Source organism: Trichosurus vulpecula, chromosome 1 (assembly GCF_011100635.1).
Source record: "Trichosurus vulpecula isolate mTriVul1 chromosome 1, mTriVul1.pri, whole genome shotgun sequence".
Lineage (NCBI taxonomy): Eukaryota > Metazoa > Chordata > Mammalia > Diprotodontia > Phalangeridae > Trichosurus > Trichosurus vulpecula.
Genome location: NC_050573.1, coordinates 291,220,048 through 291,246,720, shown reverse-complemented (window position 1 = coordinate 291,246,720; position 26,673 = coordinate 291,220,048). Strand labels below are relative to the sequence as shown.

Below are 26,673 nucleotides of genomic sequence, written 5' to 3'. Positions count from 1 at the left end.
ACTGATTCTCACTCGTGACTACACTAGATACACTCTCGTTCCCAGTGAGGCTACAGAGGAGGTGAACGCAAACGCTTGCAGCAAGAACCAGTTGGACCACTCGCGCCAGGGAGGCGACAGCCGCGGGAGGGGTTAGGGTTGGGAGAAGAAACGGACTGAGGGGTGGGGGCGCAGAAGGGCCTGGCCTGGGAAACTCGGGGAGGGGACGAGGGGCGGTGCCCTGGCTCACGTGGGCGGAGAGCAGCTGAAGGTCCGTGCTTGAGGCTTGGCTGTCCTCTCGGGCTGAGTGCTGGCTGAGGAGGTGGCTTGGGAGGAGGAGGAGGAGGAGGAGGAGGAAGAAGTGGAGGTGGCGGTGGCGGAGACTGTGGCGGTGGCTAAGCCCGCGGTGCCGGAGGCAGGAGGAGGAGGTGGCGGCGGAGAAAGGAGGGAAGACCAGGGAAGACGGGGGCAGCGTCGGACTGGGGACTGAAGAGGCGCGAGCTGCCCGGGGCGGTGTTGTCGGCTCCCCCTCGTGCCCGCTCGCCCGGCCCCTGCGTACACCCTGCAGCTCCCCGTGCCCCCGGTGTCCGTGCCCCAGCGCGGAGCGCGCCCGGGCAGCCCCCTGAATGACGGGCGGAAGGTTCGACTTCGACGATGGCGGCACCTACTGCGGCGGCTGGGAGGAGGGCAAGGCGCACGGGCATGGAATCTGCACGGGGCCCAAGGGGCAGGGCGAGTACTCGGGCTCCTGGTCGCACGGCTTCGAGGTGGTAGGTGGCTACACCTGGCCCAGTGGCAACACGTACCAGGGCTACTGGGCACAGGGCAAGCGCCACGGGCTGGGCGTGGAGACGAAGGGCAAATGGATGTACCGGGGGGAGTGGTCGCACGGCTTCAAGGGGCGCTATGGGGTCCGGCAGAGCCTTTGCACCCCCGCCCGCTACGAGGGCACTTGGAGTAACGGGCTGCAGGACGGGTATGGAGTGGAGACCTACGGCGACGGAGGTGAGTTGCGCGCGGGCAAGCGCGAGCTGTGTATGTCTGTGTCCATATGTACGTGTGTGTCCCCAAAAGGTGCTATGGTGTAAGCCCAACTGGCACTTCCCTTCCTAGTCTCGGCGCCAACTAAGGCGGCTGGAAGTGGGGAGGGCTCGGCGCGCGCGCGCATTCGCGCGCACACACACACACACACACACACACACACACGTCAGGAAAGCTGCCCAAAACACCTGGAGCTCCTTGCTCAACAATCCCCTACCACCCTCTACCTCATCCTCCTAGGAAAAAAGGGAGGAAAAAGTTGCTTTTGTTTGGGACCGGTGCACTTGGGGTGATGTTCTGTATACCTTTCAGCCCTTCCCTCGGTCCGGGAGGAGGCGGTGTGTCCACTCCTTAGGGTTACGTGGCTTGAATGTACCTGACATAACGTCAGGTCCTCACTGCCAAGGGGAAGGCGGGAGGGCCAGCCTCCACCCCCGCTCAGAGCTCTGGCCCCAGAGAGCTGATATGGAAGGGGACTGTCACTTGAGATTGTCACATTACGTTCCCGATCTGTCCCAAACCCCTCTCCCAACCACTCCTCCTGGAGAGAGATTGAGCGAGCACACTTGAAAGCCCTGGGGCTTGGCGGCTCTTAGGCCCAGCGTATTGCTGTGGAGACCTGTAGTCTTCCCCAGACTGATCAGGCTTCACACAGTATTTTACTTCCAACCCTGCTTAATTCTTCGAAGTGGGAAACAACCCGGTAATGGGGGAAGGGAGCCTCGGATAATTATGCCTTATTAGAATACATTGTGCCTTATTGTAGGCAGCAAGGAGGAGAAATGAACCCCAGCACAGCTTAGTAAAGGGAGGGAGGGGTCCCAGATATCACTTAAATTTAGTTCTCAAATTAGTCTCTTAAACTAGCATAATTTATTGCTGGAGTGGAGCTCCAAGTAGGAATTACCTCCTTATTAAAAAAAAAAAAGCCTTTGTCAACTAATGAAAAACATAAAATTTCAGAAGTAGAAAAAAATGTATATCGCTGTCCCTAGCCGAGGGGTTACATTGTCATGACTGAGTTAGAAAGAATTCAGATTACTCATTCACAATGCCAACAGTGAAATCACTATTATTTTTTCTAGCTGTTGGAACCTAAACAACCTTAGAAGGCAATGAAGAAACTTACCCTATGTTAACGTGCATATAAACAACTTTCTTGGCAAAACTGATAATAAGGCAAATTATTCCTTTATTATCATTTGAGTTAAGAAAATTTTAAATCATTAAGATACAAGTCAATTCATCTGTATTAGAAAGTTTAGCTAAAAGATGTCTCCCATATACTTTAACAAAATAATATAGTCTGAATAATAATATAAATTACTAGTTTCAAACCATTATTGTTTTGAGGCCAAGTCAGATCTGAGTTTATGTTAAGACTTAAGAGCTCTTAAGAGTTGTCAGATACTTCAATGAATGCACCTCAAACCCATTACAGTATCATTTGTACTTGCCACTTATCTTACTTAAGAGAATGTCTATAGTGCTTAAACTAGAATTTCAAATTTTTTGCATTTTCCATACATAAAATGCCCAATCTTTACATTTTAGGTTACAATGATTATTTAGGACTTTTAAATTATTTCAGTGCATTGTAGGGAGGAGTAAGAGAAGGATGTGTGGAAGAAGTGTGCAGTGGTTCTTATAAATGGCATTATAGGCGTATAGGTGGTGCAGTAGAGTACTGGACCTAGAGTCAGGATGAATTCAAATCCAGACTCAGACACTGCCTAAACTGTGTGACCCTGGGCAAGTCACCTAACTATTGTTTGCTTCAGTTTCTCATTTCTAAAATGGGCATAATAGTAGCACCTAACTTCTAGGGTTATTGTGAGGATCAAATGAGATGATAATTGTAAAACAGTCTTGTACACAGAAAGTGCTATATAAATATTATCTGTTATTATTAGTTGCCTTTATTAGAGGCTTAAGGACAGATGTGCAAGCTCTGATGGTCAAATTCCATTTAAGTCATTACCAGTTAGTTTTCTATTCAAAGCTCCTGGAATAGAATGTGAAATTTATTTGCTAAATGTAATAGGTAATTTCATTACTCCAACATCTCATGCATTGTTAAAATTCGCTGTGAGTTATTTCTTGTATTTTTTTCTAATAATTAAAATTCTTAGGAGGCAGTGGAAAAGTTTAGTAATTTGAGGGGGGAGGAGGAGGAAGTATGTAGTTCCCTTGGCTTATTCGCAGTATAAGTTGTGAATTACTCTTGATGGATTTGTGCTGATACTAAAGTGCATTACGTAATTCATAAGTTTAGGCCATTTGTGATACCAAAATATGTCTCATTTTCTCGTAAGCATAGTACAAATAATAAAGGAAAATTTTAACATAATATTGAAGCCCAAGCAGGTATCCAATGTAGCTTTTTATTAAAAGTCTCCCCTTGCACATTGGGACTCTCTATTGTTTTAATGTTAATTTTGGAATCGTTATGTTTAGCCACCACAATATCTTGAAAATTAACTTCACTATAGTGAAGAGACCTTTGAGAGAGAGACAGACACAGACACAGAGAGAGGGTGAGAACAGATAGATGATCTATCAGCAACAACATACCTGCCACAGCCACTGTTGCTGTGTACAAGCGCTGCTGGTGTGTCTGAATTAAAGAGTATTGACAAGGTTCTCTCAAGATAAAAGATATTATCAGCCTTGAAAATATTTTTCAAAGCCTTTCGCATCCTTTGAAATGTGATTTATAAACAGAATCAGATGGTAGATCTATATTTGCTTTCTTTTGTCTTTGCACATGCTTCCATCTGTGCCTTCAGCCATGTAAGCACTCAATAAATTCCATTAAGTTCTGTGGTTATTTTGATTTTTTTTTTTAAGTAAGGGACATTATGGTACTGTGGAAAAGAGTACAAGTATTATCAACAACATCTTCTCCTACAAATTAGGAAACTGAAAATCAGAGAGGCTAAGTGATTTGTTTATGGTGATTCAGGTAGTAACTAGCAGAACCTGGATTGAAAGGAAGGTCTTTGATTCCAAATTTAGGGCTCTTTCCACTTTACTTTGCTGTATGTTATAATAGTTCCATAAGAAGAATTATTTCATGACTTTTCTTAAAAATCAGCAACATTTTTGAGTGTTATTGAGTCTTCACCATTTTATCTAAGGTAGGAAATGTTCTCTAAAAACTCAACGTGATAATTAAAAATAGATTAAAACTTCACTAATCAATTACTTAATTTTAAAGCACCCCTTTTCTTAGATGTCCTCTTACTGAGTTTGACCTATCAGAGATCATAAATTAAGAGGTGAAAGGGACCTCCTGGGACATCTAATGTAGTCCATCCCACTCATTTTACATATGGGGAAACTGATTTGCCCAAAGTCCCAGGGGTAGTCAGGTCAGAGGTGGGACATGAAGCCAAGTCCTCTGCTCCAGAGCTAGTGCTCCTTCCACTGTGCAACACTGCCCAATTGCCTGATGCTTCTTGTGCACATATTGTCTTTTCATTGGGTTTCTACCCATCATAAAACATTACTGTTAAGAAAAACTTGGAAGAAGCTATTTCTACTCATTTGTAGCATACAAATGTGTAACAGAGAAGGGTTAGAATCTCACTGTGATTGCAGGTTGCTTTGAGCCAAGTACTTGCCATAATCAAGTGAACACAGTTTGGAATGCTTTAAACTAGAAAATAGGGTTTAGTGAAAGAGCTGAACTAACAGTAGTGTACGTAATTTGTTGTATCATTATTTTTTCTGAAAATGTTTCCATGCTTGTAAAATTGTTTCTGAAGTAGTAACAGAGAAGCCTTTTCTTTTCCCTAGTTTCATTTACCATGTGTAAATCTATTCTAAAGATCGAATGTATCACAAAATATCACTAAAGATATCAGCTTTTCTCTGTTCTGTACATATAACTGCACAGGATGTGAAGTGTGCTAGTAGAGTTATCTAGTAGTTCGGGACAACTTAACTCTTATAATTACTATTGTTGTTTCAAGGCATTTCCACATTTAAGTTGTCTCTCTCTTCTTTATTGAAGTATGTCCAGGTTATTTAACAATTTTTTAATAAGGTAAATTTATTCCAATTTAGTTGAATAGCAAACCATATATATTGTAGTTTTGGCCTTGAGTTTGAAAACACTAAAATAAAGTCTTTTGAATATTTGTTTTAAAAATTCATTATTTATATCTATCATCATTTTGGAAATTATTCTAGCAAAAATCACCTTTGCTTTTCTTAATGTTATAAGTTAGAATAGGAAGTACATGTTTCCAGTGCATCTTATTCAAGAACCACAAACTGGATGTTATATTTTTAAAATATTTTTAATCACTAGCTCAAGTTTTACTGTCATCCTAGATGTTTAGAATGTATACAAAAGCAAAGGAAAATGGTGAGTTAAAATTTCTAGGTAGAATTCTAAGAAAATTCTAGCATGAAATAGCGGTTTCTAAATTACTATGTCCAATGATAAAAACTCATAATACAAATGCTCACTCACCTCAGCACATCGTTTTCATAGTGTTATTGTGTATATATGACTGTATGAGAGATAAAAATTTCAGTCACTGAAGTAGACAACATGTATGGCATCTTGGAATCGTGTAGACTAGCAAGAGCAGTGACAATATAAATTTTTTTACATTTAGGATTCCAAGAGAGTCTAAATATTTAAGAATGAGGATTTCTAATGTTATAGTTACAGAGCTAAAGAAAGGTGGACTTTCTTCATATAAAACTACAAACATAATGTACTTATGAGCTATGATGAGTAATATAGTTGGAATTGTCTTTTTAAAAATAGCTAAAATATCCCTTAATTTTTATTTGGGAGTGAATGGGTGAGGCCCTAGAATTTAAGAGATAGTGTATTTCATGTATAGGCACTCTCTGTCCTATTTAGAAGGGCCGGCTTTGATTTCATCACCCTCATAAAAAAAAGAAAAGATTCTGATCAACACAGAAAGATAACAGAGTAATTGCCCTGGTTTTTACATTCTCATGGGTATCTGTTTCCTTCTAAGAATGAAAAAATGTATGTCACAATTAGGTTGTAATTTTGATCTCCATTATTGATTTTCATAAATAGAAGACCTTGGTTATAAATTAACAACATAGAATTTGAAGTATTTCAGATAACAGCTCAATAGTGGGGGAAAAAAACATCAAAGGTGCTTCAAAATTGCTAAAGCCATAAATATCTCTCTTTGATGCCTCCCTGTATTGTGTCTTGTAATGGTGCTAATAAATATTTTTTTTTGGTTTCACTTTAAACAAATTGGTTCACTACTTTATGTTATCTAAGTGTTTGGAAGTGTGTACGTGTATGATTTTCTTTAATTTTAAATCAAGTAAAAAAGTAGAAATGAGTATTTTCAGTGACTAAATATTGAGCTGAATATGTGTATCATGAATTGAGCCTCTTATAGGCAATTAAGGTAAATTATATTTTGGATAATCTATTCCCTATTGGTCTACAGAGGAAATTTATTTAGAAGATTGCAAACTACAAGACAAGATATTACATATTACTCAGTACCTGTAGGTAACATGCCTCCCAACTAAGAATTTGGGGGATTTTGTGTTATGTTAAAAAGAAGTGATCCCTATCCTCAAGATGGGGAGATAAGAGGAAAGGAATAAGTCAAGTGAAAATTAATTAGCATGTGCATGAGTACATCTAAATCCATATTTAAATATACACATATAATTCATGAATGGACGTTATTTAGATAATTTGGGAATGCCTCACAAAGAGATGGAATTGGAATAGCTATTGGAAGGACATAGGATATATGGTTCTGCAGTGGGTTATTAAATAGACTTGTATCAGAATTAGAGGGAAAGGAAATAAGAAAACACTTAGGCACAGGAAGAAAACAGGTGTACGTGTCTGAAAGACAATAACAGGCTGGAGGTGAGAACTAGGAAGTGGGATAATTTAATAGTTGGTTCTGACTAGATTTGAATAAGGGTATAATTTAAGGGAAAAATTTATCTAATTGCTGCTTATGACAAAGAAAGCTATAAGAGGTTAGTGAATAATGTCATGCATTCAACAAATATTTATCAAATACCTTCTATGCATCAACTACTGGGTTCTCACTAGACAGATGCAAAAATGAAACAGTTCTTTTCTGTGAGGGAGGGAAACATTTACTATTATAACTAAATACAAAATATGGAGAGAGTAATTTCCAAGGGAGTGGGCCTTATCTACAGGCTTGTGGTGCTTGAGCTAAGCTTTGAAGAAAGGTGCTAAGAAGCAGAGGTGGAAAGGATTATATTCTAGATTTGAGCCTGTTTAAAGGCATTGGGATTGGAAATGTAGAATCTTGTACAGGGAATAGCCAGAAGGCCTGTCTGGCTGGAATGTAAGCTGTGTGAAAGGAAGTGATGTGCAATAAATCTGGAAAGGTAGGCTAGATCTAGATTTCAGAGGACTTTAAATGCCAGGCAGAAGAATTTGTACTTGCTCCTAGAAGAATAGGGAACCAATCTAGTTTATTTAGCTGGGGAGTGACATGGTCATATCTGTGCTTTAGGAATATTACTTTGGACTGAAGGGATACCGGAGGGAGGAAGGTCAATTAGAAGGCTATTGCAGTAGTCCAGGTGAATTCTAAGAGCCAGCATGAAGATAAAGGCATTATATGGTTGGGGAGAAAGGTTAGACGGGTAAGTGGATAAGAGAATGATATAATTTAGTAGATGTTTGAATGAGGAGAGAAAAGTGTTCTGTCTAGTGATACCAAAGGTAGGTGAAGAGGACAATCTGTTCACTTGAGATTATGTTAGTAACTTTCACAGGGGGATACTCTATAGATAGTAAAGGGTGCGGTCAGGGTGGGAGGTATATTTCTGGGAGTTGCTATATGCTGGTGTATTTGAAGCCATGGGAATGAACAGATGAAATATCTGAAAGAAGGGAAAGTTTAAGAAGCCTCGTATTAAATTTTGAGTAAGATAGACTAGAGGAAAAAGAGTCAGCGAAGGAAACCCTAAAAGTAGTAGAATCAGAATGAAATCTAGAAGGACCATGTTTAAGAAACTCAAACCAAAGAGTCTATTAAAGAGAAGAGGAATTTTTTTTTTAATAATTTAAACTAGGCTAAATCTCACACTGGAGCAAAATAATCCCACAATTCATCAGATACATTTTGCATAAATATTGTAGCAAAAATGAAAGGTGGCCTTTATGCCTCAGTAACACAATGAATATAAAGTTTCGCCTTCTTAACTCATCTCCCTCCCTGCAAAACAAACAAAAAAAACCTTGGTGTTGTTTAGTCTTGTCCAACTTGTCCAACCCCTTTTTGCATTTTCTTGGCAAAGATACTGGAGTGGTTTGCCATTTTACCGATGAGGAAACTGAGGAAAACAGGGTTAAGTGACTTGCTGGGGGATCACACAGCTAGTAGGTGTCTGAGGCTAGATTTGAACCCAGGAAGATGAGTCTTCCTGACTTGGGCCCAGGACTCCACCCAGGGTACCACCTAACTGCCCCAAGAGCATTGAAGCTAGTGGGAAATCTAATCTGGTTATCCATGTTTAGTCTTAATGAAGGAATTGCTTTCTAATTGAATTATTAACACAAAATAATTCACAGACAATATACATGTCCTATCTTGTCATTCTTCTTGCTTCTGGGGAGGGATTTTGGTCTCTCAAACTTAAGGCTTTTATCATTTGAAAACAGTTTTTGTTCTCTAGGTGGTGATTTCCCTATAAATGTTTTAAGACACCTAAGGCAGTCATCAGTGTAGAGATCTTCTAGTATGGAAACTTCATCCATTATATCTGTAATTTACAGAATTAGAGATTTGTCTGGGGTAATGAGAGTTTAGGTGATTTGCCAGTAGTCACACAGCTGGTATTTATTAAAGGAAGAATTTGATCTCAAATGTTCCTGACTACTAGACCAACTTTGGGTCCATTGTTCTATGCCATCTCCCATGTTTAAAATTATATATGAAAAGGCAATTACTGAGTTTTTGAAAATAAAGACAAAAATTAAAGTACTCAAATTGAAATTTTAAATCACAACATTTTACAAAGTAGACCAGATAGTAGAGTAGATGTTATAGTTTAACATGAAATTTTAAAAAATATTTCTAGGCCTGATTATACCCACTTGCTTTTTTCTCCCATGTATGTATTACAGATTTATATTATTGTCTCTTTTTACTGCCAAATGTAGCAAAATTTATTGTGGTCATGGATAATTTATTTTCACTTCCTTTTTCCAGAGTAACTCATTCTGTGCTTTGTTTGCTTTGGTCTTTCAAAGGTACTTATCAGGGACAGTGGACTGGAGGGATGCGGCATGGATATGGTGTGCGCCAAAGTGTACCCTATGGCATGGCGACTGTGATCCGCTCACCCCTCCGAACATCTCTGGCTTCTCTACGCAGTGAGCAGAGCAATGGCAGTGTACTCCACGACATTACCTCTGATAGCCCAGCTGGAACGAGAGGTGGATTTGTCTTGAATTTCCATACTGATGCCGAATTAATGACTAGTAAGAAAAAAGGAGGCTTATTTAGAAGAGGATCCCTCCTTGGTAGTATGAAACTTAGAAAATCTGAATCCAAGTCATCGATCTCAAGTAAGCGTAGTTCTGTCCGCAGTGATGCAGCTATGAGCAGAATTAGCTCCAGTGATGCCAACTCAACGATTAGTTTTGGAGATGGTGATTGTGATTATTACCCAATGGAAGATCATGTTGATGCTACAACAACAGAAGCTTACATGGGAGAATGGAAAAATGACAAACGAAATGGTTTTGGCATTAGTGAGCGCTCAAATGGGATGAAGTATGAAGGAGAGTGGCTCAATAACAAGAGGCATGGATATGGATGTACAGTATTCCCTGATGGCTCAAAAGAAGAGGGAAAATATAAAAATAATGTTCTGGTCCGTGGAATAAGGAAGCAGCTTATACCAATAAGAAACACAAAAACTAGGGAGAAGGTGGACCGAGCCATAGAAGGTGCACAAAGGGCAGCTGCCATGGCAAGAACTAAAGTGGAAATAGCAACTTCAAGGTATGTAATAGCAAAATAAATATTTTACCAGGTTATATAAGCCAGGAGAATATGCTATATTTGTGATTCTGCTAGGGACATCTTTAAAAAGTTTCTATAAATACTAAGTACAGGTAGAAAATAGAAAAATAAATATTTCCAAGTAATGGGAAGATTATGCCCTTACGCTTTTAGCAAATTAGGTTTTGATTGTCAAAGATATACATTATAAAAATTCTTTTATTTTAAATTGCCAAATTACCAATTGATATAGTGATAAAATTTAATCAGTTTACACTTTTATGTTCTGCCACCAAAATGTTAACTTTCTATACTTTCGGAACACTACCAAACACAGAATATTTGAAATACTACACTAGGAGCAAGTATTATATGTTCCATGAATGCAATATTGATCCATTTAGGAAGAGACGAAATACTAACATCCATTTTCATTTTCCTGCCTAAGGATGGAGCCTGAACAAGGAAGAGCTCTGTAAAATTACGTGTGTAGAGAAGAGGCAGGATGTCTCCTCTTTCATTTGCAGAGAAGAAAATGGTTGATGATATTGAGTTTTGGAGAGTAGAAGATGGAAGCTCAGGTTGGCAGTCTTCACGGTGAAATGAAAGGCTAAGTCATCTGTTATAAGCATAAGAGTAGAATTGGAGAAAAGTGAAAAAAGATTTAGACCATTGGCTGTGGAAAATTAGATATAGCATTTGGTGAGGTTAGAAGGATTGTTGTTGAGTACAAGCAGGGGTTCACCTGAGACTTTGTGCCATAAATTTATGGCAGATGACATCAGCTGCATTTCATGATTTTCTCTCTTTCTGTGATATTCTAAAGGCCCAAGAAGGAACAGAAACAATGATGGAAAGGATGAGGTCAGAAGACCTCAGAAGTATAGGACAGAGGGGCAGGGGATTCTAGGGTAATAGAATTAAAATGGAAGATCCCAGGAGCGCAACTGAATGTAGGGACACATGAAGTATAAGGAAGATAGAAAGGGAAAATAAGGATGAGCCAAGGAAAAAAGATGATACATGTAATGTTGAAAAAATATATTTAGTGTAAGTCAAAGAATGAGAGAGGTAAAAGAATGGAAGATTGTGGTGAGAATAAAGAATTTCAGAGTTCTGGATCTTAGAGCTTTGGCAGTGGGAAATGATAAGGTCTAAGGTGTCACTATACCTTTCTATGACTGAAGTGTGTATAGAAATCATTAGCACTGAGGAATTTTGTGTTCAAATTGTTAAGGGGTTGTCAACATGAATATCTAAGTCCTCACAAGACATAGCAAGAGATGGAGTGGAGAGAGACTGAATCTGGCACTGATGTGAAATGAGGCAGATACTTACCTCACAAAATTACTGAGTCATTCAAATAAGAGAATGCATATAAATACTTTAAAAATTTTAATGTTGTATATAAATTTAATTATTGCTAATAACAGCAAGGATCTCAAGAGAGGAAAGAGGTTATTGAGAGTTTGTACTAGAGGAATGGTCTGGAAATAGCAGTGGGGAGTCAAGGGGTGAGTCTATCCCTTTTCCAGGTACTGTTAGTTTGGGGAAGTTAAAGAAGAAATGGGCACCATTGGAAATGGTTGAACAGAGTATAATAGCTTAGGAGACATCCAGGTTATATTCAAAATGAGGAAGTTCAAAGGAATGTGGCAGAGTGAAATATTGGAAACTTGTGATCTAGAGAGACCTCTGACACTTACTAGGTAGGGTGTATATGAGTCCATAAGAATGTCATCTGTAAGAGTTTACTTTGAGAGGGTTGATAAAAGAATTGAACAAATCCAGAGAATATTTGGAATTTTCCCAGTGTAATTATCGTAAGTTTACATTTTCTTATCCCAAGTCAGAGTAAAGAGGGAATGGTCAGGATTTCTTAGTATTTAGCTCTTGGCAGCAGGAGGAAATGAAATATTTTAGGGCAGCAGTCATAGTTCTTAGTGGAGGTGAGCTTGCTCCCTATTCCCTGTATCTCAAGGTCATTTCTTCAGAGTTTCTCAAATTCCCCATCTTTTTGTTTTTATCTTTCCTTGTCATTTAATTTTCCTGCAATCATAAGGTTTTATATTGGTTTCATATGTTAAATTTCACATCCTTGACTCACCCTTGGATGCTTCTAGTTTTGCTACATCATACTGCTTTTGGTATTAAAGTAATGATTAGCAATTACAAACAACATTAATCTTTTGATTTTGTTAACACTGCACCTCTTTTTAAGCCTGATCTTGTTTTACTTTTAACTTCACACCTGGAGATTTTTTCATCTGATTCTCACCTCACAAACCTAATGAAGTATTAGAAGCAGCAAGTGTTGGGCATATGAAAAAGATATAGGTGGGTAGGAATTTAGCCAAAAGATTTTTATATCCTTATCCTATTTGCTTTCTTCAAAAGATTAACTTAAATTTGGGGAAATTAACTTGAATGAGAGAATAGATCATAAAATAACAAAAGCTTGTGTCAGATTAGAACCATAATCCATGGTATTTAGATGCTTATTTCAGCTTTCCTAAATATCATGAAATTACAGCCTGAGCTCTTGGCAGCACTGCCTTTGGTGATGCTCTTTTTGAAGTTGTGGGCACAGAACTGTGTTTTGTACTATTTATTAGATGATCTTTGGTATCAGACATAAGATGTGTACCAAGTGTGCCAGTGCTATTTGTGAAGCATTCCCATTGGTCCTACCTCTAAAAAAGAAAACTTAGGATGTTCTTATCACATAAAATTATTTTATAATAATAGGAAAACGTGGTTTCATACATTTTCCATCTCATGATTAAGCTAAGTATATAATTGACCTGAGGGGAAAGGAAAGAGCCAATAAAAATGCCCTTGCACTGGTGTTCACACGCTCAGCCCACACTTTATGTTCACCTGTGATGCCAGACAAGGTGAAAGTGTTAAAAGCACAAAACTCCCTGGTGCTGCCTGAACTAGATTAAAATATAATTGGGAAATGTTTGACAAATTCAATAAAAATACAGTGCAACATAGATAATGTTCATTTGTAGTATTCTAAGTTGCCACACAGTCCACAGGAATCCACTTCTATTTCTTTGATATTGCTGGTGTAAGATCTTATACTTCTGTTCATTGACACACTTTTTAAAGATTAAATATGAACATTTAAAAATGTTGCTCATCCTGTTATATTTGACTCATTTTCTTCATTTCCATTTCCTCCCAGATTCTTTGCCTTTATTGTATACTATAGGTATATACTATAGGCATGAAGGAATGGTATTTTTTTAATGTTAGCTATTATGATTTCTATTCAATTTCTCTGTGTAGTGTCCCAGCCTTTATATTTCTGTGTTTTTTGTAAGGCTTTCTTAATACAACAAGAGAAAGGGGGAAAAAAGTCTTGCTAAGAGTTTCTGAAATACTGCTTGGGAGAAAAGATTACTATGTACATTATTGTCATTATGCATTATTATGGCATTTTGTAGAGTCAGAATTTCTAGTTAATTCTTTCCCTGTTCCTTTAATGGCTATTAGTTTGAATCTTGTTCTTGAAGGTACAGAAAGATTAAGGACTTCAGGTGACATGGTGGCAGAATCAAAGTTAGAAACCAAACTCTGTAGCCACTTTCCCACTTACTAAACCACTAGGTCATTCTCTCAGTAAGAGGGGAAAAAATTAATTAGCAGCTATTGATTAATTTATATTTTGTAGTTCACCTAGTGGTTGTATCTAAAAATATTTTAGCTTTGACCTCCCCTGCACTCCAAGGATTTTATAGTTTATAAATTCAGAGAAGAGCCTCTTCATTTCTTCATTTCATATTTTGCCTTAGAGTCAAACCTGTGGTTGACTCTTAAGGAAATATTGCTCTTCCCTGAATTATCACTCAATGATATTTATCTAAAGATGTACATAGGAGTGATATATTGTATCAAGAGGATATTCTGAGAATGTAGGGTACCTACACTATAAGCAACCTGTGGATTCTGAAGTAGAGAATCAACATGAAAAGCTAATCTGTCTCTGTGCTGTACACAAAGAGAATTTTCCTCTGAGGATTTATGAAAACATGCTCCCTGATCCTTAGAGGTATCTAAGTGGTTAGAGCACTAGGCCTGCAGTCAGGAAGTTCAAATGCTGCTTCAAATACATACCAGCAGTCTGACTTAGTAGCCACTTAACTTCTTTTTTTTTTTTAACTTCTGTCTGCTTCAGTTTCCTCAACTGTAAAATACAGATCACAATAGTTACCTATTCAACAGGGTCATTGAGAGGATCAAAAGAGAATATTTGTAAAAATGCCTAGCACAGTGACCGTACATAGTAGTTGCTTGTTAGATTCCTTTATTCCCTTCCCACTTAACATTTATTAGTTAGCACTAATTGCTAACTAATAAGTAAAAACTATTTGCAAGTAAAATCACGAAAGAGTTAGGTAGTTAGCAGTCCCATGTAGCTTTTCCCTGTTTTGCAGGTTTCTTTGTTTATCCAAAAGGTAGCATTAATAAGACCCCAGTGAAATAACCGGTTTCTTCCATGGTATTCTGCCTTCTCTCTTTGGAGTTATCATAACCTTACTATTAACAGCTCTGGTTGAAAAAGGACCAATTTCGAGATGGTCACAATCTTGATTAGAAGGGATTTCAGAGGTCATATAGTCCAAGAGGGAGAAGAAATATCCTTGGACTGCATAAAAAATATTGAATTTAATTCTCTCAATTCCTACTCCCTGTTAATAAATTAGAGAGAAAATCAGGAGCTCATTTGCATCCCTGGAGTGTTGTTAGGTATACTGTCACCACGCTGCTGCCTTCTAATGTGCCAGATTTATTAACTGAGATGCCTTAGGAAATAATTTGATTGGTCAATGTGGATTGGAAGCAAGGATAATCATAGAATTTTAGAGCTACAGGGGACCTAGTTCAACTCCATTATTTTCATGATAATATTCTTACCTAGTTCTGCTCTTATCTGTTCAACTTCTCTGTCTTCTCTCTTGGTTCTTAGTCCATGACATGCTCACTAACCAAAGGTGTCCCACTAAACTCTATCTTTGGCCTTCTCGTTTCACTCTGTCTCACTTGGTGTTGTGGATAGAGCTGACAGGAATATCTGGATTCAAGTCTCCCATCTGACACATGATAGCTGTGTGACCCTGGCCAAGTCAACTTAATTTCTCATTGCCTCCAAGCAATTCATAGAAATAGGTTAGAGAATAGGTATACATCTGCATTGGTAATCTTGCTTACTTAACTGGTACTGATAAAATTACAGGTCCAGTTAAAAAAAAAGAACAAGGGGAAATTAATGAAATGATAGTAGTATAATCTGAGCTTTATAAGTTCTGAATATTGGGTGAAAAAATCCATACAAGGTAGAAACAGAGGGTTATATAATGAAAGGACTTAGGGAGAGGGATCGTCATCAAGTAACTTAAGAGCTTCTTGATTTTGGCTGCAGCGTTTTGGTTGTTCTAGAGACACTAATGTTGAAAAATAAGTACATGGCCATATTGGTGAAGTAGAAAGCATTTTCCAGTTAAAGAGAGAGGAATCTCATGTTTTTTAGCAGTAAACTTGTTATTTAAAGGAGGAAAGGGGAAGAATTATGTCCAGTGTGTCTTACTTGAACCATGTGTACATTAATTAAAATATGACTTTTGTTTCTTCCTATGCTGTAGTTCTTTCCTTGCAATAATGGACCAGCTGGCTATAGGAGTCCAAGCATTCTATGGAGTAGAATGTAGAGTAGTGGCTGGTGGAGGGCCTAGTTTCTAACTCTGATTCTGTCACTATGTCATTGGAAATTGTTAGTTTTTTTGTGTCTCCAAGAATATGATTAGAACTAGTAACCTTTAGAAAGGCATGAAGAGAATTAACTAGTAATTCTGACTATAAAATGCTGTAATAATCTGAAATGAAAACAATATACAAAGAGAGTTCTCTCTCTGCCAATATCTTCGGAAACCTTAGCTGGACCTTTTTTTCTACCTTTTCAAATTAAAAAAAAAATCCTTAATAAAACAACAGAAATCTAAAATAGAGACATTGCATAGAAAAAGTGAGTTAAACCATAATAGTCTACATTAAAAAAATACCTGAGTTAGACAATAACGTAAAGAATCTGGAAAGAGAATTGAGGAAAACAAGTCAAATATAAAAAGCTAAATGGAGAGGGCTAGTGAAATGTTGTAATACCATAAGTACAGCTTGGAGGTTGCTAAGAAAAGACTTTTGGGTTTCTACATTTAGTTCTACATAATTGAAGCAAAGTGGAAGGCTACAGGATTAATCAGTGTATTCAAGAGAGTCAAAATAGCCAATACATTCAGAATTTCTTTCCCAACTGAGCAACCCTGCCTGTCTAAATGGCATTGCTTTTTATTTCATTGCGTCTCTATAGATGTAGGCTAAACAGTCAAAGTCAGTAGAGTTGAATAATGCACATGTAGCATTAAAATCTATCAATAATTATAGCTGAGCTGGCTCTTTCAGTGGCTGTTAACATTGACCTATCTGTAACAGTGATGGAGGGATTGATGTTATGTGCCAACAACTGTATTTAGAAAAATAACAAAAGAGTTCATATTGCCACCACCACCACCACCACCCCCTCTATTCATGTTATAGTTGGCAACAGTGTCTGAAGAGCAGAAGGAAGGAATGGTAAAGGGTAAGGATAAAATGAACTGCCTTTTGGTCATACTGGTTTATCCTATGGCTAAACTTTTAAAAATACCAATCCACTGACAGATTTCCTTGGAATTAATCACATAAATTAAACTTTAATCATTGTAGACTAAAGTGTAAATAGGGCAACATGTTTTTTTTCTGGAGGATTTAAAAAAATTCTTTTAAGAGAAATTTCACAACTTCTTACTGTAATTCACCTTTTAACTGATAATAGCCTTCCAATTAATTTAAATAAACAATTATATATTGTAGCCAACAGGAAATTACAACTAAAACCAATTAAACCAATTAAAAGTGTTTTGTTTGGCTAGAGACCTTGTGCTCTCACGAGGATTAATCTTGTGGTAGGTGCTCCTAATATGTGTTGTATCAGACATGTAAACCACTATTTTAAGGCTGATTCCTTGATTGTAATAATTCATCTTGCTATGAAATCTGGTATTCATCATGAATAGAAAAAGATGGAAATGAATGTTAATGGTACAAGTTTCCTTAATTAAGTCTACCTTGTTAGCATTGATTTTCATAAGGGTAACACATCTAAGGAAGCTGTAGCACAAGATTTAGGCAGCCAACATCTGCTTTCTTCAATAGCTATGCAATCCCTACAGGTTACAAGTTACATGAGTGATTCTTTTATATATTTGTAAGTTAAAGGAATCAATGTTTTTCCTTTAATTACTTACTCAAGTTGTGATGACTTTAGCTCAGTCAACATTTTTTACCCGAGAATTTCATTTTAATATTAACGAATAGTCTGGAGGAAAATATGTCCATCTAGTACTTATACAAAAGATCAAATCTTATGGTCTTTTAAAAAAAATCTAAGCTAAATGATCATTTTTTTGTCTTCTTGAAAGGCTATTTAGTATTGTAACTCCCTCATTAAAAAAAATCTATGCTGATAATTATAATTTAACATGTGGAGGCAATTTGGAAAGGTAAATTGAAATCCCTGGCAAAATTAATATGCTAAATTTATTTTTCATTTACTATTCATCATTCAGGATTTGAGAAAACAGAGGCAAACAGGGTTCAGTGACTTGCCCAGGGTCACACAGCTAGGAAGTATCTGAAGCCAGATTTGATGGGTCTTCCTGATTCCAGGTCCAGCACTCTGTCCAGTGTGCCATTTGGTTATTTTGATTATACAGAATTCAGTTTTGTTTTGTTGTTCTTTCCATTTGCAGTGTTTAGTAATCGTGTGTATATTTTCTGCTTAATTTTTCATTTCTTAGGGTTCAATAATATTCCATGACATTCTTGTACCACAGATTTTTTAGCCAATTGCCAGTCAATCAGTGTTATTTTCTAAGGTAGCATAAAAAGTACTGCAATGAATATCTTGGTGTATGTGGTATCTTTCTTTCTGTCTTTGACCTCAGGATATATGCCTGTCAGGGTAATCTCTGGGCAAAGGGAATGAATATTTTGGTCACTATTTTTGTAGCATAATTCTAAATTGCCTTCTAGAATGGTTGGGCTAAGTCACAGCTCCACCAATGGCAGATTTTATGTGCCTGTCTTCCTGCAGTTCTTCAACATTCACCACTTCTTTCTTTTGTTATATTTGCTAATTTGTTGAGTATGAAGTGAAATTTTAGAATTTTGATTTGTATTTCTTTTATTATTGATTTAGAGCTACTTTTCATAATATTATTAACTGTTTCTTGCCAAGTTATTTTGTTGGAGCAGTGTTTTAAAATATGTTAGTGACTATTATCTATTGGACATTGTGCTATTTCCATTCCCATCACAACCAGAAAGGGAGCCAGAATAGTTTGAGCAAACTACAAGTGATTGTATCAGAGGACAGAGATGACCCTATTACTAGAGGTAGTGTTGAAGACAGTGCCAGTGATAGCCCTTCAGACAGATTAGATTGCGTGCCTAATAAGAGAGGTGAAAACTCAGGTAAGGGAGAGTAGAGAAAATTGATTTGTTCCTTTCTAATGTTTGAAATTCCTAGTGATGCTCAGGTTCATAGTGGGTTTTATACATGGGCTTGTGTTTTAAATACATTCTGTTGATGACAGTTGAGTCTGTGTATAATTGAGTGTGAAAAGATGTGTGCAATTATAGTACTCCTTTCATGAACATATACAAAGATAATTCTTTAAAGTTGCTGTTAGATGAAGTTACTCTGAAAGGACCCAAGGCTTCAGTGGACCATGAGCCCAATATGAGGTAACAATGTGAATATGGTTGTCATTGTAAGGTATGGTAAGAGAAGCTTCTGTCTGAGATCAGAGGATGATTAGTTTAGTCTGACTGAACTCTGCTCTGGTCAGACCATATCTGAAGTATTGTGTTTATTTCTGGTACCACATTTTAGGAAGGATATTGAGCCCCAGGCATAGTGGGGCATGCCCATAATCCCTGCTGAGGAAGTCAGGGCTGGTGAATTGCTTCAGCTCAGGAGTTTTGAGCTGCAGTAGAGCTAAAACCAATCACATGTTTGCACTAAGTCTGGCTCCAATATGGGGAACCAGCCCTCAGGAGTTGGATGGGGGAACCACTGAGTTGCCTGGGGAGGGATGTAGGCCAAGGTCACTAACTGAGCTTGACAAAAACTTTGTTCTGATTAGCAATAAGATCAAGCTGATGAGAGGCTACTCTACATCCAGCCTGCACCAGATAGCCAGATCCATTTTAAAAGAACCAGTTTAGGGGGTTGGGGTGGGGTTTGGGGAGAAAGATAGTGATGAGGTAGAGGATGTTCAAAAGAGGGTGACTAGGCAGGTCAAGGATTTCAAGTCATGCCATAAGAGAAATGGTTAAAGTAACTGAGGATGTTTAGCCTAAACAAGAAAAGATTCAAGGAAAACATGATAGCCATCTTGTGGAAAAGGCCCCAGGGAGCAGAACTGGTAGCAATAACTGAGGGAAAAGTTATAGAAATACTTCATAACAATTGGAACTATAGACAAATGGAAAGTTCTGCTTCAAGATGTAGCAGGTTCCTCTTCACTGGAAGTCTTCAAGCAGTGGTGAGGTGGCAGGTTTTTTGCAGCATCTTTACCATCTCTATGATCTTTTCCTTCATCCTTCAAGATTCGAGTATAGAAGAAAAATCAAGAAATTATGATTAATAGGAGATAAAAAGAGAAGAGAATGAAGAATGAAAGGAATTGGAAAACAGAATGAGAGATGATTTAAGTGGAGGCAGTTAAGTCTCGCTGACAGGGCCAAAGAACTATCTGTGGGTATGAATATATCTCAAGTATGTAGGATTTTAGCCCTACCCCATTCCACCATCAAGTCTACGTGAAGTCATTTCTCAATATACACAGTAAATCCCTAATAATATTTTGCTAGACACAGGGAAAAGAAAATGAGGAGGGGAAGAAAAACTAGACAGGAGACATTATATATTAAGTATGTATTAATTTGAGCCTTTAAAAGCAAACTATGGGCAGATAAACAGCCTTGAGCCCATGATGTAATGAAGAGATACTGTATTAAACACAGCAGACATTGTGTTAGAAATCGATATATCAGCTTTTGTATGTGCTATAAGATTTGCACATAAAGATAATATTACTGAACTTAATTCTCCACTCCTCAACAGAGGCCATCCACTTCCCAAGGAAGGAAGGAAAAAAGACTACTCTAGGTCCCCTCAAGTATCTCTTGCAATTGAAATGCAATATTGCACTTTAGGAGAAATTAATTTTTCTATCTGTGTAGTTATGTTTTGTCCCATATAAAAAGGCTTCATCCTTGACCATTCTCCCTTTAAGGGAATTATTCTTGTATATAATGCTGTGATCTAACAGTTTGTATATAGTTATGTGGTTTAGGAGCACAGGGAGGGGATGATACTATTATCCTAACCCTCATCCCCTCAACATAAATTTACTAGAGCCTGTTTTCCAAGTCAGGTTGGTAAATTTGCAAAAAACTATTATATTGCCTACTTTAATATTATATATGTATATGTATGTGTATGTGTGTTTGTATATCAGCATCATCTTCTGTTGCCATGTATCACAAATCTACCATGAAGAAATTCCTATCAGAATTTATTGACAATCATACAACTCTCAAATTATTCATAAATGTAGGCACTAAAGTGGCCATTTGCCCCAGTAATTAGAAGGGAAGACCAGTATATTCTGATAGAATACAAAGGCAATCTTGGATTAGAGTACCTCAGAGGCTTATGCAGTTATCCACATAGTTAGGACATTTAAAAAATAAATTTATATTAATTATCTAGCCACAAACTTTTACTTCATTTAAACAATATATAGTTTATGTGATAAATTTAACTTTAAAGAATTAAATAAATTAAATTTAATAAATAATAATAAAATTTAAATAAATTAAATAAATTTAATTTAAACCATACACACACACACACACACACACACACACACACACACTCTCAGAAAGCAAAAAACAAAATGCCCTACATAATACGAAGACTGTAATTAGACAATAGTTAAAGCAGTCTTGAATTTAGGAGTACTGTTTTAGAAGATTGGAGGAAAGAACCTGATGGTAAAACTGTTAGACACTGGAATGATTCAGCCATAGAAACACAAGTTTGCTCAAACAATGCATCCTTCAGCAAAGCATATCTCATTGTGTCTATAGGTATGAATTATAGCAGTTATTTCATTTGTTTTACTTTAATTTATATTTGTTTCAATTGACAAATCTATTTTCTCTTTTTCACCTACCACCTCTCCCCCATTGAAAAAGAAAGAACAATAAAACTCTTATAACATATACATAATCAAGCAAAACAAATACTTGTATTGGGCATGCAAAAAAAATATCTAAATCTGTACCTCAAGTCTATTACCTGTTGGTTATGAGGTATGTAGCATATTTCATGAGTCCTCTGGAATTGTGATTGGTAATGGTGTTCATCAAAGATGTTAAATCATAAATATTTCAAGGGTTATAAATATAAGTAATTAAACATACAGTGAGGTTTTTTTGCATATAGCCTTTTTACTATATTTGTAATGTGAAAAATCTACATGTAGTGTTGTTTGTGTGATGATACTAATACTTAATCAAAATGCTTAGTGCCATCCATTTAAAATTCAGCTTTGGCCTATAGTAACTGTGGTCCCTGTGGTGGGAGAATTTAGTGCGCATATTCACAGAGCTTGTACTCTCTTCAACAGAGCAGCTGCTGGTCAGCCAAACTATGCTGAATTATGTGCTCTGCACACAACTTTCCATTATGGATTAAGCTGACTCTACCAATCTCACTTTACTCAAGACACCAAACTGGACACTTGCAAGACTAGTGCCTTGCAAATCTTTGAGATGCTTTTCTTATTATAGATGAAATATGAACATTGTGTTTAGGAATAGGATCCAACAAATGCCAAAGGTATTTATGTAAGTCGTTCAGCTTTAGTACAAAGACTTCTTAAGTATAAAATCAAACCAGATTTTTAATCATTTTGCTCCTTGATCTTAGTTGTTGTGATGTTTTATATATATGTTAAATTCACAATAAGTATTTAATTCAGGCTTTTAGTTGTGAAAGAATAAAAATTGTACTAAACAGAGCACAATTAATATTGAAACGAAATTAATTTCCCTTATCTTTTCTGTATGTGTAATAAAAGAAGTAAACTAATTTAACCAATTAAATTTTTTAATTTAGTCCTTTTTATGACACTCCAGACTACCCTAGAGATGAGTAAATATTTACCTTTTAAAATGTTGTGTTTAACAGTTTAAATGGGAAAGTTTTCCTTATTAAAATACATTTTTTTCAAGATTTGCTAGCGATTTGCGTGTGCCAGACTTTGTTCAATCTGACTTTGTTTTCTTAGTTAACTGTTTGTTTATTCTGCTACATTAGTGGTTGGCGAATTTTCTCAAGTGGCATGCCAAGTCTTAATTTAATCACTTCTCTCTGACAGTGTCAGGGGAGGGGTGCAGCAAGTGTTTGGGGAGCCTGAACTTGTTGGCAGAGGCACTATTAGTCAGTCAACAAGCATTTATTAAGCATTTATTATGCGTTAGGCACTGTGATAAGCGAAGAGAATTCAAAGGCAAAAATTGCACCTACTTTTAAGAAGGATGCATTTTGATGGGGAGACACATCAAGTAACTAAGTTACAAATAAGATTACATAAAGATACACAGAGATAGAAAAGAATCTGAGAGGGGAAGGCATTAGAAGCTGGGGGTGGTGTGGGGGAGTGGGGGAGAGACAGAATCTGGAATGATTTCTTTCAGGAGGTGGGGCTTGAGCTCAGTCTTGAAGGAAGCCAGGGAAACCAAGAGGTAGAGGCAAGGTGAAGCATTCCAGGCATGGGGAACTATCAGTGTGAAGACGTAGAAATGGGAAATGGAATGACACATTTGAAGAATTGCAAGTAGGTGGCCCAGTAGCTAGAGTGCTGGGCGTGGAGTCAGGAAAATGTCCCTCCCTGATTTCAAATCTGGCCTCATATACTTAGTAGCTGTGTGGCCCTGGGCAAATCATTGAACCCTGTTTGCCTCAGTGTCCTCATCTGTAAAATGAGTTGTAAAGGAAATGGCAAACCTCTCCAGTGTCCTTGCCAAGAAAATCCCAAATGGGGTCGTGAAAAATCAGACATGACTGAAAATAACTGAACAGCAGCAATGTAATTGGATCATAGATTGTATGGAGGAAAGTAAAATCTAAGAAAAGTGGGAAAGTAGGAAAAGGCCAGGATTTAAAGTGGAGGATGGTTGGAGTCAGAAGAAATTTGTGGCAGAGAGACCAACTAGAAGGCTTTTGCAGGGTAGCAGCTATGTGAGTAGAGAACAGGCAACATGTATAAGAGATTTTGTGAAGATTAAAAAGGGCAAGATTTAGAAATGGGTTGAGTATATGGGATGAGAATGAGGAGGATGACACCAAGTTTGTGATCTTGTGTGACTAGGAGAATGGTGGTGTTCTTGGCAGTAACAGAAAAGTTCAGAGTAGGGGAGGGCTTGTGGGAAAAGGTAGAGTTCTGTTTTGGACATGTTTTGTTTGAGATAATAATAAGAGGAAGAATCTCCATATCGCTTTATGGTTTGCAAAGTGCTTTACGTATATTATCTATCTCATTCAATCCTCATGATAATCTTGTAAGGTAGATGTTATTATCCCCATTTTGCAACATGAGAAAACTGAGGCTTAGAGAAGTTGGATACTTAGAACTAAGTCTGAGGCAGGATTTGAACTCAACTCTTCCCATGTCCAATGCCATCACTTTTATCCACTGTGCCATCTAATTGTCAAAGGGATATCCAGGTCCAGATGACCAAAAGGCAGTTTTTGATGTGGAACTGGAACACAGGAAGGTTATTAAATTTTGATATATTGATCTAGGACAGGGCTGTCCAAAATGCGTCCCACAGTGTGATTTATGCGGCCCACCTACAAGCATAGAAATATACATAAATGCTTTAGTAAAGGAAGCCGAGCTACTGCAGAACTCTCACTAAAATGGCGAATCAAAATATATTGTCTATTGTTTCAATAAAAATCTAAGGTTGGACAGCTCTGATCTAGGAATAATCTGCACAAAGATGAAAACTGAACCACAGCCCTGATCTAGGAATAATCTGCTTAAAGATGATAACTGAACCTATGGGAACTGAGAAGCTCATCAAGTGAGATAGTATAGAGGAAAAATAAGAAAAAGACTCAGGACAAAGCCTTGAGGGACACTACTGGTTAGTGGGTGGGATATGATTAAAGATCCAGCAAAAGACTAAGTGGTCAGACAGAGAAGAGGAAGACCAATAGTGAGTAGTGTCACTTAATATAGAGAGGAAAAATATTCCAGAGAAAACCATCAGTTCAGGAGGCTTAATGTAAGAATAGAAGATGAGACTCACTCAGCCTTACCATGTACATGGCCAACAGGATTGAACAATTTAGAGATGAGAGACTGTTTAATCCAACCAGTGAGTCATTTCCTTTCATTCCAGATTCAGCTCTTTCCACTATCTATATCTGAGGTTCTTAACCTTTTTGCTTGTTTGTTTGTTTTGGATTCCTTTTGTAGTCTGGTGAAATAAAATGCCCCTTCTCATAAAAATGTTTTAAAATACGTAACATAAAATATATAGGGTTGCATTGAAAGCCAACTATGTTGAAATACAGCTATCAAAATATTTTTAATGGTATGGCCTAGCCATACTAGATCTTAAATTGTATTATAAAGCAGCAATCTTCAAAACTGCTTAGTACTGTCTAAGAAATGGAGGGGTAGATCAGTGGAATAGGTTAGGTACACAAGACACAGTAGTCAATGATTATAGCAATCTACTATTTGATAAACCCAAAGACCTCAGCTTCTGGAATAAGAACTCACTATTTGACGAAAACTGCTGGGAAAACTGGAAAATAGTATGGCAGAAACTGAGCATAGACCAACATCTGATACCATATACCAAAATAAACTCCAAATGAGTACACAATTTTAGATATAAAGGCTGATACTATAAACAAATTAGGGGAGCAAGCAATAGTTTACCTGCCAGATCTATGGAGAATGGAGGACGTTATGACCAAACAAGAGGTAGAGAACATTATGAAATGTACAATGGATAATTTTGATCACATTAAATTGAACAGTTTTTGTACAAAGCCAATGCAACCAAGATTAGGAAGGAAGCAGACAACTGGGAAAGATTTTTATAACTAGTGTCTCTGATAAAGGCCTCATTTCTAAAATATATGGAGAACTGAGTCAAATTTATATGAATACAAGTCATTCCCCAGTTGATAAATGGTCAAAGGGTATGAACAGGTAATTTTCAAAGGAAAAAATTAAAGCTATCTATAGCCATATGAAATGCTCTAAATCACTATTGTCTAGAGAGATACAAATTAAAACAACTCTGAAGTACCACATCACACCTATTAGGTTGGCTAACATGACAAAGAAGGAAAATGATAAATGTTGGAGGAGATGTGGGAAAGGGAAAGTTGGAACACTAATTCATTGTTAGTGGAGCTGTGAGCTGATCCAGCCATTCTGGAGAGCAAATTTGGAACTATGCCCAAAGGGCTATAAAAATGTGCATACCCTTTGACTCAGCAATACCACTTCTAGGGCTATATCCCAAAGAGATCATGAAAATGGGAAAAGGACCCACATGTACAAAAATATTTATAGCAGCTCTCTTTGCGGTGGCCAAGAACTGGAAATTGAGGGGATGCCCATCAATTGGGGAATGGCTGAACAAGTTGTCGTATATGAATATGATGGAACACTATTGTGCTATAAGAAATTATGAACAGGCAGACTTCAGAAAAACCTGGAAAGACTTATATGAACTGATGCTGAGTGAAGGGAGCAGAACCAGGAGAATATTGTACACAGTAATAGCCACAGTGTGCAATAACTGATTTTGATAGGCTTAGCCATTTTCAGCAGTGCAAGGACCTAAAACAATTCCAAAAGATTCATGATGGAAAATGCCATCCACATCCAGAGAAAGAACTATGGAGTCTGAATGCAGAGCAAAGCAGACTCTTTTCTTTTTTGTTTTTGTTTTGTTTCATTTTCATGGTTTCTCCCATTTGTTATAATTCTTCTATACAACATGACTAATGTGAAAATGTGCTTCATAGGAATGTATACATAGAGCCTATATCTGATTGCAGGCCGTCTTGGGGAGGGAGGGGAAGGAGGGGGAGAAAAATTTAAAACTTATGGAAGTGAATGTTGAAAACTAAAGAATGTTGAAAACAAAGAGATCATGAAAATGGGGAAAGGATCCACATGTATTTATAATTTATAATAAATAAATAAGCTAATAAAAATAAATAATAAAAAACAAATTCATGGACCCCATGTCAAGAACTCTTGGCACTATGTCATGTAGACTCTCAGCCTTGTGATTCTAAAGGTTATCTATCTTTTGTCACCTCTAACCTTTGTTATCACTTACTTTTGGCAAGGAAAGTATGTGACACAAGAGGAAGAAGATAACTGAAGGAAAGATGTCTGCT

The 26,673-nt window shown here is 37.3% G+C and overlaps 1 protein-coding gene across 5 annotated transcripts in view; it reads left to right on the top strand.

Annotated features, from left to right (window-relative positions):
• The first annotated feature begins 256 nt into the window (after nt 1–256).
• JPH1 (junctophilin 1) overlaps nt 257–26,673 on the top strand; it is a 112,350-nt gene continuing 85,933 nt past the window's right edge. For 3 of the 5 annotated variants that reach the window (XM_036741140.1, XM_036741139.1, XM_036741136.1), the window contains exons 1-2: nt 274–984; nt 9,293–10,049. In XM_036741140.1, coding sequence (XP_036597035.1) covers nt 606–984; nt 9,293–10,049 — 1,136 coding nt within the window. In that variant the 5' untranslated portion in view covers nt 274–605. Of the gene's footprint in view, nt 985–9,292; nt 10,050–26,673 lie in introns of all 5 variants that reach the window. The other 2 variants (XM_036741137.1, XM_036741138.1) reach the window with 2 other exon arrangements.